The following is a 16,867-nucleotide window of genomic DNA, read 5'->3' as shown; positions in this document are numbered from 1 at the left end:
GAGTGAAGGCCTAGCTGCGTGAGAAGATTCATGTAGCTAGTGTCAACAAGCCGACCTTCGAGAGATGAGGAAAAACAGCTGAGCAAACAAGAATTGAGGGAGTAGCCGGTGGGAGCCGAACACGGAGGAGAAGAAACAAGAACTGATGGAGCCAATTAAGGAAGGACCAGTGGCAGAGCAGTGACCAATCAACACATCAAAGAAGAGTATGTTTAGTAATATTAACGAATAGCAATGCACATGCTTACAGCTAGGGAAAGTACAAAATGTATAAAAGGGACAGCTTATGCTTAATAAATGTCTTCACTTTGATTCACATTGGATTTTGTGGAGGCGTGTTCCTTCTCCTCAGATGGTGACCCTGATGAGACGCTGATCGACGGCAAGTTCGGGGAATAGCCCAGAAGGAGGTACACCGGCTGGAGTACGGCTCAGCAGGTCTGAAGACCGGGGCGAGACGGAGGACGACTCGCAAGAAAAGAAAAGAACGTTGCAACGGGACACTTAGTGAGGTGAGCAGCCGGGGGAAAAAGGAGATGGGCCAAAATATTTCTAAAGAAGAAAGTGCGATAGTAAGGCTTCTCCTACATATCCTCTCTAAGAGAGGAGTGAAACATGATGAGCATTTGCTCCGGAGACTGTTAGTTTGGTGTCGAGAGCATGGGTTCCCTTCGGACCCCCAGAGCGCTTTTAAGGTGGACACTTGGGAAGATATTGGAAAGGGTTTATGGGAAGCAATAAGCAGTGGGGAAAAGGAGGCAATAGAACTGGCAACTGCATGGAGGGCTGTTCTTACTGCTCTTCAAGAAATGAAAGCAGAGAGGGCTGTTGCAGCAGGGGCTTTTACGGCTCTGCGTCCAACAGAGGTTAACCCTGGGGCGAGAGGTCTTCGTGTTTTTGGTCAGCCGCCAATACCGGTTTTTTCAAACCCCTCCGCACCACCAGAAGAGCAGGAGAAAATTGAAATACCCCCTAAACCAACAGGGGAGCCCCCTAAACCGGAGGAAATGGAGGTTGATGAGCATCAGCCCGAGCCCACCCCCCCACCCTTCAAGCCTCCGCGAGCCGCCAATCTCGCAAATCGCGCCGAATACGAATATCCCCCTCTGCCCCCGTCGTCTCCCCCATCGCCTGCCGGCGGTCCAGGGAAATTTAAGGATCCGGTGGCTTGGGCGGAAAAATTGTTAGCAAAATTACAAGACCTGGAAAGACAGACGACCTTAACTGAGCGACAGCATAAGGAGGAGCAGAGGAGAGAAGAAGAAAGGGAACGCCTACGCGGGGGGGCCAGGGGGGCCGGGGGGGGTGCTGAGGCGGCTGGGACTAGCCGCATGAGAAATATGGATGGGAATGTTGGTATGCACTCTGTCATGGGGGACGGGGGAGGAGACGATCCGCGATTACGGTGGCGAGGAGTTATACGGAATGCGCTAGTGGAGGGGGAGATTCTGCCCACAGCTTTCCCAGTTATTTTGGGAAATCGGAGAGAACCACCGCACTGGGTAGGATTACAGTGGGAGATTGTTAAGGAGGCACGGAAAGCGGTACAACAAAATGGGCTGCATGCACCTTATACCCAAGCATTTATAAATAGTATCTTTATGTCTATGCTTTTAACACCTTTTGATTTTAAGCAATTGATGGCGATGATTTTAACCCCGATGCAGGAACTCTTGTGGCGGACGAGGTGGCATGACGCAGCACAGGCTGCAGCGGTGGAAAACCTGGGGAGGGGAGATAATGATCCTCTTTTAGGGATAACATTTGACCAACTGGTGGGAGAAGGGCAGTTTAGTGATCCACAACGACAGGCACGACTTAGACCAGAAGCCTTGGCACTTACTGCCACCTTAGCCCGAGAGGCTTTTAAAACCCTCCCAGAAGATGGGAAAGTAATTCCTGCCTATACAAAAATAAGGCAAGGTCCATCTGAGCCTTATATGACATTTTTAGAAAGACTGCGTGAAGCATTGGAAAGGGCATCGCTGACCGATGTAGCTCGAGAGGCGTTGCTAATGTCGTTGGCAGTCGACAATGCTAATCCTACTTGTAAGCGCATTTTACAGACATTACCCAAAAATTCTAGCCTGGCAGAAATGATGGATGCGTGTGAGCGCGTAGGAACAACGGAAGAAACAGCAGGATACATGGCGTCAGCCTTTGCTGCTGCGGTGAAACCTCTAGTACGATCAGGGAGAGGCGATCAGGGACCAAAATGTTACAACTGTGGCAAACCGGGACACCTTAAGGCTCAATGCCGAGTAAAAAGTCACGAGTTTGCAGGGACCTGCAATCGCTGCCGGAAATACGGTCACCGTGCAGATGAATGCCGATCTAGATTCACTAAGCAGGGAACTCGGCTGGGAAACGCGGGGGCGAGCGCGAGGAGACCCAGCGCGATGACACAAAACAGGTCTTCCACCCGGGCTGCCTGGATGGCGTCGCCGCCGCCACAAGAGGGAGTGCTGGGGTCGACATTGCCACAGCAGTAGAGGTGACTCTGATAGACCCGCAAGTGCAATGTATACCCACCGATATGAAAGGCCCACTGGGTCACGGGTTGAGTGCCTTACTTATCGGGCGATCCTCTACGACCCGAAAAGGTCTTTTCGTTTTACCCGGTATAATCGATGCCGATTTTACAGGGGTCATATCTATTATGGTATGGACCCCCCTGCCACCAATTCATATACCCAAAGGAGAAAAAATTGGACAACTGGTCCCCTTTAAATCAGCTGTGCCCACAGCTGGGAATCAGATAAGAGGGGCTGGGGGTTTTGGATCAACAGGCCAGGCTGACATTTATCTGGCAATGGATATCAGTAAGGCAAAACCAACAGAACGGGTAACACTAAAAGAACCTGGTGGGAAAACTTGCGTGGTAATTATGCTGATTGATACTGGAGCAGACGTTACAATAATCAGTCAAGCAGCGTGGCCTCATTCGTGGCCATTGGAGATCCCCCCTACGCCCATTTTGGGGGTCGGGGGAATACAGACCACTAAAATCAGTACAAATGTGATTTGTTGCAAATTGCAGGATGGGAGTACCTGTACAGTAAGACCATATGTGATGCCTGTCCCCATTTGTTTACTGGGGAGAGATGCATTAAGTCAATTAGGGGCACGCTTGGTAACTAACAGTGAGGGTTTTTAGAGGCGGCCATTGATGAAGGGCGACCAATCCTAAAACTAACCTGGAAAACAGAAACCCCAGTTTGGGTTGATCAATGGCCGCTGTCTGCAGAAAAAATCGCCCACCTCGAAAGCTTGGTACAGGAGCAACTGGAAAAAGGTCATATTGAGCCCACAACAAGCCCATGGAACACCCCAATATTTACTATTCCAAAAAAAAGTGGCAAATGGCGTTTGTTACATGACCTTCGAAAAATCAATGAGGTCATGGATGATATGGGAACCCTACAACCAGGGCTCCCATCCCCCAATATGATCCCTAAAGACTGGGACATTTTAATCATTGACTTAAAAGATTGTTTCTTCACCATCCCTTTGCACCCTGATGACTATCAGAAATTTGCTTTTTCGGTGCCATCAGTGAACAAAGCTGCACCTATGAAACGCTATCATTGGGTTGTGTTACCACAGGGAATGAAAAATTCACCGACAATGTGTCAAATGTATGTGGCCTGGGCACTTGCTCCTGTGCGAAGGAATTTTCCAAATTTGATTATATACCATTATATGGATGACATTCTAATAGCAGGGAAACAATTGGATAAAAAACAATTGATTCATACACTGCAGACTGAACTAGCAAAAGGTGGATTGCAAATAGCTCCAGAAAAGGTACAACAGGAGGAAAACTGGAAGTACCTTGGGTGGGAAATTACCAAAACAACTGTTAGACCCCAAAAACTAGAAATTTGTGTGAATATCAGTACTTTAAATGATGTACAAAAACTGTTGGGAGACCTCAATTGGGTGCGAACCCTGTGTGGTCTCACCAATGCTGAATTGGCACCTTTGATGCAATTGCTAAAGGGAGGAGGCGGTGCAGATGCCCCCCGCACATTGACACAGGAAGCTGAGCAGGCATTGAAACACCTGAGTACCAAAATAGCTATGGCATACACTCACCGTTGGGACCCAGATTACAGTATTGGAGTATTGGTTATCAATCACGATCGCCACCCCCTGGCATTAATTATGCAGTGGGTGACTGACAAGGATCCTCTACATGTGCTGGAATGGATCTTTTTGCCTATGCAACCAAAACGTACCATCACTACGAAAGTAGAGGCCATAGCACAACTTGTAATGAAAGGAAGGCAGAGGGTTGTAGAGATAGCAGGCGTCGAACCTGCTTTTTTGGTTATTCCACTGGTTGCAGAGTATCTACAATGGGCATTACAAAATTCCATACCATTACAAGTTGCGTTATTGGATTATAGGGGCGAGTTGAAGGTACATCTACCCCCTCACAAATATTTCTCCGTGCTGCAATTGGGTCAATGGGAAGAATTACCAAAAAGGTCAGAACGTCCGGTCAGTGGTGTCACCGTTTTTACAGATGCTGGAGGCAAAGCTCAAAAAGCAGCACTAACATGGTTAGACAATGGGAAGTGGCATGATGTAATTTTATCTGACATTCAAGGGTCTACACAACAATTAGAATTGCGAGCTGTGGTGGAGGTCTTCAGGCGATGGAACACAGCACCTGTTAATGTGGTATGTGACTCTTTATATGTCGTAGGGATTGTCCAGAGGATGGAGCGTGCTCTGCTCAAAGAGATAGCTAATGAACAACTATACCAACTTTTTCATGAATTATGGCTTTTGCTGACAGAGCGACTGCATCCATATTTCATCACACATATCCGTAGTCACACAGGACTCCTGGAAGGCTTAGCTGAAGGCAATGCTCGGGCAGACAAACTTGTCGCACCTGCCTGGGCTGCGCCTTCAATTGATCGCTTCGCTCAAGCACAACGATCTCATGCCTTTTTCCATCAATCTGCTAAGGTACTGCGGCGTCAGTTTGGGCTACGCAGTGCAGATGCACGTGGGATAGTCCAGTCCTGTCCAGACTGTCAACATCTTGGGGGTGGTTTAGCACCTGGTGTCAACCCCCGCGGTACTGGACCGTTGGAGATATGGCAAATGGATGTAACACACATCCCCGAATTTGGACGGCTGAAATATGTCCACGTGAGTGTTGACTGTTTCTCCCTTGCTACCTGGGCTACAGCACAAACAGGCGAATCCAGCAAACACGTTCAACGACACATGCGTTCTGCTATTGCAGCCCTGGGCATTCCACAGACGATTAAAACGGACAATGGCCCAGGCTATGTGGCACGTGCCACACAGGACTTTTTCCAACTGTGGGGTATAACACATATAACAGGTGTCCCACATTCACCAACGGGACAAGCTATTGTGGAGCGCATGAATCAAACTCTGAAACACCTTTTACAAAAACAAAAAGGGGGAGAGCCAGGGCTATCTCCTCCTGACAGGTTGTGTAAAGCGCTTTATGTACTAAACTTTTTACGCTTGCCACAGGACTACTCTGTACCTCCAGCAGTAAAACATGGTGCAGGGTTAAAGGGAGGTATGGAGGCTTTTCAGAAAGAACAGGAACAAGCCAAAGTGATGGTAAAAAATGGGGTGACTGGTGTGTGGGAAGGTCCAATGAAATTAATAACGTTGGGTCGAGGGTATGCATGTGTCGTTACAGATACAGGAGCCAAATGGGTACCAGCTAAGTGGGTGAAGCCGTGGCTACAAAAACAACCTGAACTACAGGAGCCAACTCAGGATCTGCCTCGGAACACTGACCTCTCGAGAGATCCAGTGCCCTGACTGCGGGAAGTGTGAAAAAAGGTTTGCGTGGGAGGTATAGAAAAGGGAGCAAAAGGCGCAGTCATGATAAAGCAAGGGGTTGTTTTTTCTGTGTTAAGCCTGCTTTGGATCCTGGACCTGACAAAAGGTCATCAACCGATAGTCCTTCCACCTACACCATGGAAGGGGAGTCACAACGTTTGGGTGACTCTGATGCGGAGCTTGAACCAGACGCAGTTTTGTGCCTCCTTAGCTCAGCCTGAACAACCCTTTCATACATTTCTAGTGGGGGTCCCCTTAAACAGATCTGAAAGTAAGGAGATAGTGGCAGGGTTGAATGTGCTGAAACAGAGCCTCTGTGAGAATGCAATGAAATGTGGCGAACATTGGGATTTATGGGACGATAGCTTGCCTGTCAGTCCCTTAGAGCCCCAAGAACTTGACATCCTAGGAACTTTAGAGGCAGAATCTTGTGTGTTTTTCAATTACACAGAGGGATCAAACATTTATCAGAACGACATAAAGAGATTACAAAATGTCACACCCAGTAATCCATTGTGGCAAAATGAATCTATCTGGTGTGCAAACGTAGGGCGTAGTCGAACAGAGCCAGCACCGGATTTGGCCATGCCTAGAAAATTACCAGAAGGTTTATTCCTAATTTGTGGAGATAGGGCTTGGCCAGGGCTGCCCAGTAAAAAACTGGGAGGTCCGTGTACCATAGGTAAATTAAGCTTACTAATGCCTACACGAAAGGTCATATTAAATCACACTAACCTACACAAGATTAAAAGAAGTGTCACTACCTTAGGGAAAGAATGTAAAGATGAGGTAGAACTATGGTCTAGGACCAAAGTAGTTCTTTCTTCTATTTTTGCACCGGGTGTGGCTGCTGCACAAGGACTAACACAATTGCGAAATTTAGCTTGCTGGGTTGCAAAAAGAGCTGATCAAACTTCTAGAATTTTAGGAACATTAGCCAATGATGTAGATAGTATCCGACATGCTACCTTACAAAATAGAGCTGCTATAGATTTTTTATTATTAGTGCACGGTCACGGATGTCAGGAGTTTGATGGGATGTGTTGCATGGATCTGAACGATCATTCCAGGTCAATTCATAAACAGATCAAAGAGCTCATGGATGCCACACAGAAAATACGGGAACAGCATGGGTTCCTGGATGACTGGTTGGGTAATTTGGGAATTGGAGGGTGGCTGGTCGGATTGATTAAAATGCTATTGATGGGATTGTTTGTGATTTGTATTATCATCCTTGTATTACCGTGTTTATTCTCCTGCTTGCAAAGGGCCCTGCAGCGGACAATAAACACGGCCTTTCTGGCTCAAGAAAAGAAAAGGGGGAATTGTAGAGGGGTTTTTGGAGCAGAATGGTCATGTAATGAGCCAGAAGTATGAGAGTATGGAGTGAAGGCCTAGCTGCGTGAGAAGATTCATGTAGCTAGTGTCAACAAGCCGACCTTCGAGAGATGAGGAAAAACAGCTGAGCAAACAAGAATTGAGGGAGTAGCCGGTGGGAGCCGAACACGGAGGAGAAGAAACAAGAACTGATGGAGCCAATTAAGGAAGGACCAGTGGCAGAGCAGTGACCAATCAACACATCAAAGAAGAGTATGTTTAGTAATATTAACGAATAGCAATGCACATGCTTACAGCTAGGGAAAGTACAAAATGTATAAAAGGGACAGCTTATGCTTAATAAATGTCTTCACTTTGATTCACATTGGATTTTGTGGAGGCGTGTTCCTTCTCCTCAACAATCCTTACAGGCAACTCTGCACATCTGGTTGAGTGAGTCCAAGGTTTATGGTAATGTCTGGATATCGAGACATAGGAAGAGAAAGGATGGGAGATCTGTACTTTTCCATAATGACTGCAGTCAGTAAATGCACATTGTGTGTGCTTATGCATGTGTGTGGGCTCATGGATAAGTGGAAGGGCGTAGGTAGATTTCCTCACTGAGGAACAAATGTTCTCCTACTTTTGGTTCCCGTGGAAACCAGCAGGAACATATGGAGTTATCCTATGCATACCCTACATCCAGGCTCAAAGAGCCACAGGATCCAGACCACAGGAAGAATATCTGTCTGCTGTCCCTAGATGTTCAAAATCATAATCTCCTGGGCAAAAGATTGAATGTCTGTAACTTTTCTTAGTAACTAAAATATCATCTCAGTAAGAGGTGCAGCCTTTGGTAATCAAGCTTTGGTCGTTTTGTTATTGTTGTTTACACTGCCGAAAAATGCCTATGTGTGTGGAGATGGATTTGCATGGGAATTCATTCTGATTTTGCAAAATATGATCAGCTGAAAAAACTAAGATTAAAAAAAAAAAAAAAAAAAAAAGGTGCGTTGGCTCATTCCAGGCCCACTGTTGCAGAATGCAGGATGATACTGGTACCTGGAGAACCTGTACCAATGCGAACTTCTAAGGACTTCAGGCAGCAACACAGTAAGTGGTAGCTGAGCAAGTGTTCTAGGGGTTTACGTTTTGGATTTAACAACCTAAGTAATAATGAAAGCAGTATTTGCACGCCAAAATTCTCTACCAGATGGACAATGTGTGTGATATGACTAAGGCTAGCTTGACGTGGAGGAGTAGCAAAGAAAAATATTGAAGAACTTGACTCAATCCAAATGTAACCATAGAACAGATGATTTTGTGGAGATGTTTTAAACAACTGCTGAGAGTAAATTGAAAGCCAGGCCATCTGAAATACTGCATTGCCCCAGGCGGAAGTGAGAAAGGTGAACGTTTTTGTGGGAAAGACTTGGATTTTTGCTGATGTCTGATAAGTCAATGAGAGAGGAGATGCAACTTCTGCTTGTGTCATGGGAAGACATGTTTTCTGGTTTTCTTTGCTGTTTTCTTAACAGCTACAGCTTTTTCAGAGTTCAGTGAAGCGTTCCAGCCCTAATGGAATTGCAGCTTGGTGCTGAAATCTCTCATGAGAAAGTCTCATGGTCCCCTTCCTCTTCCTCTATGGTGAGACGAAAGTGGCTTCTTTGGTGGCTGTTGACTCTGTTAGATGAGCTAGAGATTCAAGTCATAACAACTCACCTTCTTTACCTGTTCTTTTTCTAGTATCCCCAGTTTATTTCTCAAACTATCACTCAATTGAATTTAAGTCAAGAACTCTTCAGCTCACTGTATCCCTACATCATATGCCATATGAGTTTCAAAAAAAATCAATTCACATCGTATGTTTGGTGGTGATTTCCATTTCCATCTCTATAGGATAAAGCCATTCTGGGAGAGGCTTAACCTCTTTGTTTCCATCTCAGAAAGGCCATTAAGTTAACTGGACTCAGAGGCTGTTGCACTGAATAGGAGGACTATATTAAGCCTTTTCTGCAAAGGTCAAGCTGCATCCATGACCTGAACATTCTTCAGGAGAATACAGACAACCTTAGAGCATCTATGATGAAGGTGTTTCTTCCCAAGACTTGTCTGAAGTTTTGTACACACCTTGCTAAGCAGTATGCTTTGTGGAAACTACCAGGCCTGATACAGCTCTCCGAAAGGTGACTTTTCAGTTACTGTCCTTCTAGGAAGTCCTCGTGTTTGTAATCTATGCAGGTTCAGTTTATACTGGTAACAGTCACCCAGATGAGCATGTGAACAATCACTGAGAAAAAAGAGATAGGTTACTTTGACTTGCCCTGACATTTTTTGAGAATTCCTATCCCTACATGCATTTTTTTAGTCCTGGTGTCTTTCTGTTTTGCCTTGGAGTCCTACCAGGATATAATCTGGGGTCTGGGATTGAGCTCCACTCATACAAGAGTGTACTTGTGATAATAAGATATGTACAGTGTTCAGACACTGCTGGGGCTAAAATGTGTCTAGCTTGTTTTGCTTGTGCTCACCTATGGTGTGAATGTATTGGCAAACTATGCATCCCAGAGAAGCTCTTTATATTTTCGATTGCTCTAAAACTCTTAGTTGGCATTTTTATTTTCATTCTCATTCTAGCAACTGCCACTTAGAAGACATATCATGTCTACTGTATCCTTGGAGGATTGTTACATGGAAATATATACATATGAAAATAAGGGTCAGAGATCCCTTAGGATAATTTTTCTTTAAATGTATAAAATTTCTGAATTCTCAGAAGCAGAGATGTTTCCGTAAGAGAGATGAAGGCAAATTATTTTAGAAGAATAGGTAAAAAATATAAACAGTTCATACAGTTCGTTACTCACACACATTTTTTCCTCATTCATTCTAAAGAATGTAATAGAGTCATCGTTCTCTCTTTACTCAGTTTTGTTGCTTTTTCATTTGTAAAACTTCTATTTTTTTTATCCTCCTGATGTTTTCTCTTTTATGTCACACCTGCCTTGTTACATTTGCTCATTTAACTTTAGAGTACGAAGAAGCTCTTTTTATTGTCTATTTTTTTACCAGATTAGCTTCTTAGATTGTTGCTGTAGGATAGTTAAGGAATCTGAAATAATTGCCAGATTGCATCAATTCCTGGTTGAGGGAGAAAGGAAGTTGCACTGCATATTGTACAGAAGTAGCTTGTAGTATAAAATCTCTTTGCCTGTATACTTCTTGATTTGGATATTTTCTGTGTTATTACTTTGAGACAGCTGTACTTCCTAGAATATAATCAGGATCCACCAGAGCTTCACTCCCCATCCATGATTTCCTGATGTTGTTGGATGTCTTGCATTCAACAGATGATAAAAGCATTCTTAAAAAGTGTTGCAATTCCATAACCTTCTCTGTGCTGACTTCTTCACTGATTTACTTGTCTCTGGTCCCAAATCAAGAATATGTTTAAAATGACTAGTATGAGAGGAGGCCAACAGAATTTAATGAGGCCTAAATGAGAATTTAATGTTATTAACAAACTTGAATCTAGGCAAGTGCTTAAATACATTCCTGAATGCAGAATTAACAAAAGGACTGTATTAATAGATCATTAAGAAGCAATCAACCTGGTCTGGGGTTTTTTTGACCTTGAGACCTGTGATTGTGATAGCATGTGTTATTAATTCTTTATAGCTTAGCTTGAGACTCTTCCTATATGTGCTCTTTTCATATGATTCCATTCAAACATGATATTGAAGGTATGCTGAAAAATGTTTTCATGATACACATACTATAATTCATAAGAAACTGTAATGTTAAGAGAGGTCACTAACTTTGGCATAGTTTGTGGGCAGATTCCTGGCATACATTCTGCTTTGTTACACTGGTATATAAAAAAGGGTAACAAATTTTACTGGAGCTTTTCCCAGATACTGATGGAAATGAGGTTAGAACTTATTTGCCCAGGTATAAATAAATGGAATAGCCATGCTAAGTGCGAAGAATGGCTAAAACTCAGCCAAATTAGTACTCTAATAGGAAGTTGTCCATAAACATTAACAAGAATTCTTTCAATATGTCCATATAGTACAGCTGGGACTGTGCTTGTTCCAAATACTTGACACAATTCTGATAGAGCTGAACATGATGAAGGAGAAACAACCTTGAAAGTACCGCTTGTAATGGAGGAAATGTGAACTGCTTTGGACCCACCTGTGGTCACTATAAAACACTATTGATTTAATTGAATTAAATGTTATTTAGGACTTTGGTGGTTAAGTATAAGTCATGGAAACGGATTTTCTATAACACAGTCATAAATTTGTGTATATATTATATGTATAAATTGTAAATATAGTATACATGCATTAATTAATACTTTTATATGGGATATATCTGTAGTCAAAGTGGAAACTACTGTTCTGTGGGTTTGAAAGAAAACCTCTGCATTGCAATTTTTTGGTTGGTTTCTTTTACAAAGACTTGCACTCTGACATGGTTAAACACACAAGCCTCTAACTTTGTTGTCTTCTATATTTATATTCATGTGGAAAGTGCTTGTTTTGTTACATTGATACATTCAAATTTAAGTGTAAGACAGAATGGCTGCCTAGTGCTGTCACTGGAAGGAATGAAACTAATTATTTAACTGAGCTTTACAGTTAAAGGCAAAGTATAGTATGTGAAACATCACAAAATTCGTCTTTCCAATTAAATAATAGTGTTCAACTAATCATTCTTTGACAGCTTGTGGGATTCTTAAGAATGTCAAGGATCATAAAATGTTGAGATCTGAAAAGTCAAATGATATTCAGTCCTAGCTGTAAGAGCGAGATTAGTTGAAGCTGAGTGGCAGGCTTTAGGATTTACCTACTCTCAGAAAACTTCCAGTATCGTTATTCTGTTTCATTGCGTGTACTATGTTCTGTATTATAAAACTGATATTTGTCGATGTAAAGTTTACCAATATGATAAAGAACCAACAGGGAAAAGCTAACTAAAAGATAAAGCCAAAAGCAGTGCCTGTAAAAGAGCACATGAACAGCAAATTGGCAGAGAATTTTCCTGTCCGCACTGGCTTACTGGGTTTGCCAAGAAGCAAACTGCATTAACCCAAATCGGCCTCCATGCTGGCATCGCTTTCCTGCTGGGAGTATCCATGACAGCACAGATATCTCTGCACAGCACTGAAGCCATGTAATCAGGTCAACTGGATGACCAGGTTACATTGGTGTTTATATCTGATTAAGAAGATTAAAGAAAAGATACTTCTTATTTAAGACCTTAGAATTTTGTGAGGCTTCTGTGTGCACTTTGTTTGGGGAATTTGCTTATCCATATGAATTCTCCTTAGCTTTATGTCATGATAAACCAGTTGTTTCCACACTTGTTTCTCTTTGCCAGTCTTTTTGCTTGATTGATTTGCAGTTAAATCCAGCAGTCTGTATCTTTTATCCGTGCTGCTCTTGATCTTCCTCTCTTCTTCCTCTTTTCAATACATTCTTGAATAGTTATCTTCTTTGGGCTGTTGTGGTTTTTCCCTTCCTGATCACATGACCATATTTTGTAATTTCCTCTGTTAATCATATTCACAGGGTCTTTTGTCATACCAGACTTTTTTAATATCCAGTTATAAGATTGTTGCTGAAAATGTAGTTACAGCAGCTCTGAAATCTGGGGTGGTTGTCTTTGTTCTAACTAACATTACTACCTCCCCCCCCCAAATCTGTCCTTCTGCTATTTTTCTGTAAAGCAAGCAACATTCAGAATGCAATCTCTGAAGCACCCCTTTTTCTCAATCTCTGACTCTCATAGGTATATATTGCTTATTAGCAAGCTATTGTCTTCAAAAAGCATGGATTTCTAGTTTTTATGCTGACCCCTATTTTTTTCCAGATCGTTGATACATTTGTCTTATTTCGTTCTGTAGTACTTAATTTCCCTCAAGTATTATTTTTGTGGGACTTATTTTGGTCAGTACTTGAGCATAGATATAAAACGCACTGATAGTCTTTCTCCTCCGTTAGAACCATAGAATGATCTCTTCTTTACTTAAAGAGATTAACTGAGAATCTGCACTCCTAGTATATGTACCATGTTGTCAGGTTCTGGGGATCCTTGGACCAGCTGGTAATCAGTGTTAAGCGGTCTGCACACCTAAAGTCACAGACCTCCTCTCAAATTTGTTAATGCTTTCCTCTGTGCCATCTCTGCTAGAATGCTGGGTAGGATGATACAACTCACCTTTTGCTGTACACCTTTATTGTTTGAGAGCCACTCTTACATTATTCTCACTTCTCATACAGCAAATTTGTAATTGTGGTAAGTTTTATACAGTAGCTTATCTTAAGTGTCACAGAAAACCCATTTCAAGCATCATCAGCCATAACCGATCATTTCCCACTGAGTCGAATGCTTTAGTGAAGTCAACAAACAAGAGAGATGATTGTGTAAATATTTGAACATGACTGACCATGGTCTTGAGGTTTGTCCCTTGTGCCTCCTCCAACTGTATGTCATACCAATTCACATTGATATTCTGAGCTGGTTTTTTGATCTTTGAATCCTTTCCAGAATAATGACCTTGCTTCCATGCAGTGTCAATGAGATCGATTTGTAGTTGTATGTGTCTTCCAGTACTCTTTCTGAGGTCCTGGAATGTACATTGATTTTTTTCCAAGAATCTGGCTGCCCTCCAGTTTCCTATAGCTTCATGAGTATAGAAAGCAACTTCTCTACTGCCGCTGTTCAAGAAGCTTTATTGGTGCATCATTCTGCTTTTGAACTTTTCCGTTCCTCATTCTTTTAGCAGCATGTGCTGCTTTAGACTATAATGGTGGTGGTTCTGTTTTACCTGCTCAATCAATATCATTCATCTGTTCCTTATCCTTACATAGTTTTTCACTGTGTTCTTTCAGTCTGCGATTGCTTGCTTCTGCCTGGATTGTCACCTTTGAGTACCTGTGATGGGAGCTTTTAAGCAATGCTGTAGTGACAGTGCTACAAATATCTTGAGTCAACTGTTATGCCATCTTTTGATTTTTTTTTTGTACACCTTTTGATCTCCTCATTGCAGTTTTTAAAAATTATCATTGAATTTGTGTAAATTATTCTCTGCTTATATTATTTTTTTTCTATCCTAAATAATCCTTAGTAGCTTATCTAGGAACCTGCTTTCATAATAATACTCTATTCTCATGTATTTCGAGAACATCAGTAATATTTGTTTCACTACAGTTTGGTCTGTTACTTTTATGTTTGGATCGTGCTCTTCTTTCAGTTTTAACAGTGCTTAAAAACAGGTTTTAATATCTGCCTTATCTGTTCTGTTACATGCACAAAGTTGAAACTCAACAAATCACGGTCTTCTCTTCCTTTTATCTTCTAACTTTCAGGTACAGCTAATGAATCGCAAACTGTACCAGAATAAATTCTCCTTTTGTGCTATAGTGGTCTCCATTTGACTGACTATGTGCAGGTGTCCTTCTGATTTCCTGACTGTAGGTTTGGCAATGTCAGGGTATACATGTTTTGCTTGGACAGACTTTCATTACAGAATTCCACTAGCTGCTAGCCCTTCCTTTTCTTTTATTCTTGCCTGTTGTTTTTTTCTTCATTTTTTTCCCAACTTTGGCATTCATCACGATAAAATATAAGTACCTCTCCCTTTGAAAACATAACTGTTTAATTCTTGCATGCATTGATAATGCAGAAGTAGCCATGTAGGTTATGATTCCCCCCAGTGGTACAAAATACCACTGTGTTCTTTACTGATGTGTTTGAATTATTTTGACCTAACTCATGGCCACAGTTCCCAGCATATCTGCTGTCTGTAATTGTAGTTCTTATGCAGTTAATGCAATTACTGCAGTGCAAGGTGTTCCACCTGTTAATTTGTTTTCTTAAATTTGGTTGATATTGATTTTTGCACTCAATAGCCACAACAGCTGGATTTGGCCAAGTGACATCATAAAAGTGCTTTCTCAATGTCTAACCCTTCTTTTCCATCACCAACCTGCTGATTTCGTACTTTTAATGAGACAAGGAGGAATCTCAGTGACTTCTGCTCTGATTTGAGTCTATCAAGTAAAGCAGTTCGGTCTGCCCCAATGGAAATTAATTTCCTTCGCATTGTTAAGCTTATTGGAAAAGGCTAAGAACCCGCTTCTGCTTCTGTGTGAAATCAGAAATTATTTCTCCTATTCATAGGTCTGTTTGATTTACAGCATGTATTTCATACACATCTAAACAGGATTTCTTCTCCATTAAGACGGTGTACGTAGCACTGTTGTACTCCTGAACAGGGATGTTTTTTCAGATTTTATAAGCAAGCTGTGTTGTAAATATTTAAAATGTGCAATTCTATCCATGATATCATAAGTCAAGCTATTGGGCTAACAGTCTCAGCAAAACTTATTGCACATATTTAGCATGGTACCTCTTTCAGTATCTTCTAGCTCTTATTTTCTCAATTTAAAGCCAGAATACTCTACGTGTTACACAAATTGAAGTTTCAAACAGTAGCTTTTTAATAGCAGCAATGACAATAAAATTATGCCCTGAGTATATGAAAATAGAAAATACATTCTAAACATCTCAGATATCTAAAAACCAGCTGAATGGAATCTTAAACATTCTGAGAAAAAAATATTTTGATTTGGGGCTGTGTATATGAAAGATTAAGTTCAAAAGGAAATATTTTCAGGCCATCTTGATACAGAAGAGGTGATGGAAAATATTTTGAAGCCGTATTGATAGCTTTGCTGGTATTAGTGTATGTATACAAATAGATGTATATAGACATTGACTTCAGAATCTTTTCTAGACATCAGTCTTACAGTCATAGGTACTCCTGTTTTTCTCAAAGAAAATACTATTCAGTGAATAAAATTATTTTCTTTTGAAATATATTTATTTATCCTCTGAATGTGAGGGATGAAAGGTTTTAAGTACCAGAAATCCAGTCTTATTTTCGTAGGTTTTATATTTCTGAATTACCACTCCTCTGCATCAGAATTGATCTAGCCTTCTGAGCAATAGAGTAGCGTGTAAGGCAGAGAGCCAGCATATGATTTGGCTTTCTCCAGGCACATAAGGGACACAAATGAGGAGAACTGAAAGAGCACAGAAGAGCAGAGCATCCCGTGTCACTGGGGTTAGCATCTCAGATTACAGCAGGTCAAATGAAAAGTGAAATTGTACGTCCTCAATGAGTAACTGCCATCTGGCTGATTTGGATCCATATGTCACATTTCTTTTTAGCCTGAGAATGCAACAACTGTTTCAAGGTTTACTTGGGGGGAAATGCAGCCTGTATGGAGGAGGCAGATGTGAAGTAGGCATAAAGATTTTGGAAAGTAATTAGAAAAGATCGGATATTCTGTTTTACACTCTTCAGAGATTTGTTCCACCTGGTTTACTGTTATTAGAAACGTTGGGAATATCCTTGAAATGTCAAATAAGACAAAAATGTTTATGCCTTCTTGCTATATGTGCAAAGTGTTTGGATAAAAGCTCTTCAATGGTATAATTATTTTTTAATGCAGCAGTCTTTCTATAGAACTGAAAAAGTGATAGTTAGTAAACCACTTATTCCAACAGTGTGCTTTAGTTTTACAGAGTATTTACAACATAAACGTTCACTGAACTGTTGATATCAATATAATACTTAATGTGACCAGGATCTAAAGACCAAAATTGGTGTTACTCAAAGTCACCA

The 16,867-nt window shown here is 41.6% G+C and overlaps 1 protein-coding gene across 2 annotated transcripts; it reads left to right on the top strand.

The window, feature by feature from the left end:
- Positions 1-366: 366 nt before the first annotated feature.
- On the top strand, positions 367-7,502 carry LOC137672344 (syncytin-1-like). 2 transcript variants are annotated; one of them, XM_068416494.1, is made up of 2 exons: positions 367-512; positions 5,702-7,502. In XM_068416494.1, the coding sequence occupies exon 2, from the start codon at positions 5,890-5,892 to the stop codon at positions 7,222-7,224; it is 1,335 nt and encodes a 444-aa protein (XP_068272595.1). In that variant the 5' UTR covers positions 367-512; positions 5,702-5,889; the 3' UTR covers positions 7,225-7,502. The 2 variants fall into 2 exon arrangements, with proteins under 2 accessions (XP_068272595.1, XP_068272596.1); XM_068416495.1 differs by lacking the exon at positions 367-512 and adding an exon at positions 2,476-2,494.
- Positions 7,503-16,867: the final 9,365 nt, after the last annotated feature.

The sequence above is a fragment of the Nyctibius grandis genome, chromosome 20 (genome assembly GCF_013368605.1).
Source record: "Nyctibius grandis isolate bNycGra1 chromosome 20, bNycGra1.pri, whole genome shotgun sequence".
NCBI lineage: Eukaryota > Metazoa > Chordata > Aves > Nyctibiiformes > Nyctibiidae > Nyctibius > Nyctibius grandis.
This window is presented reverse-complemented; position numbering and strand designations above follow the sequence as displayed.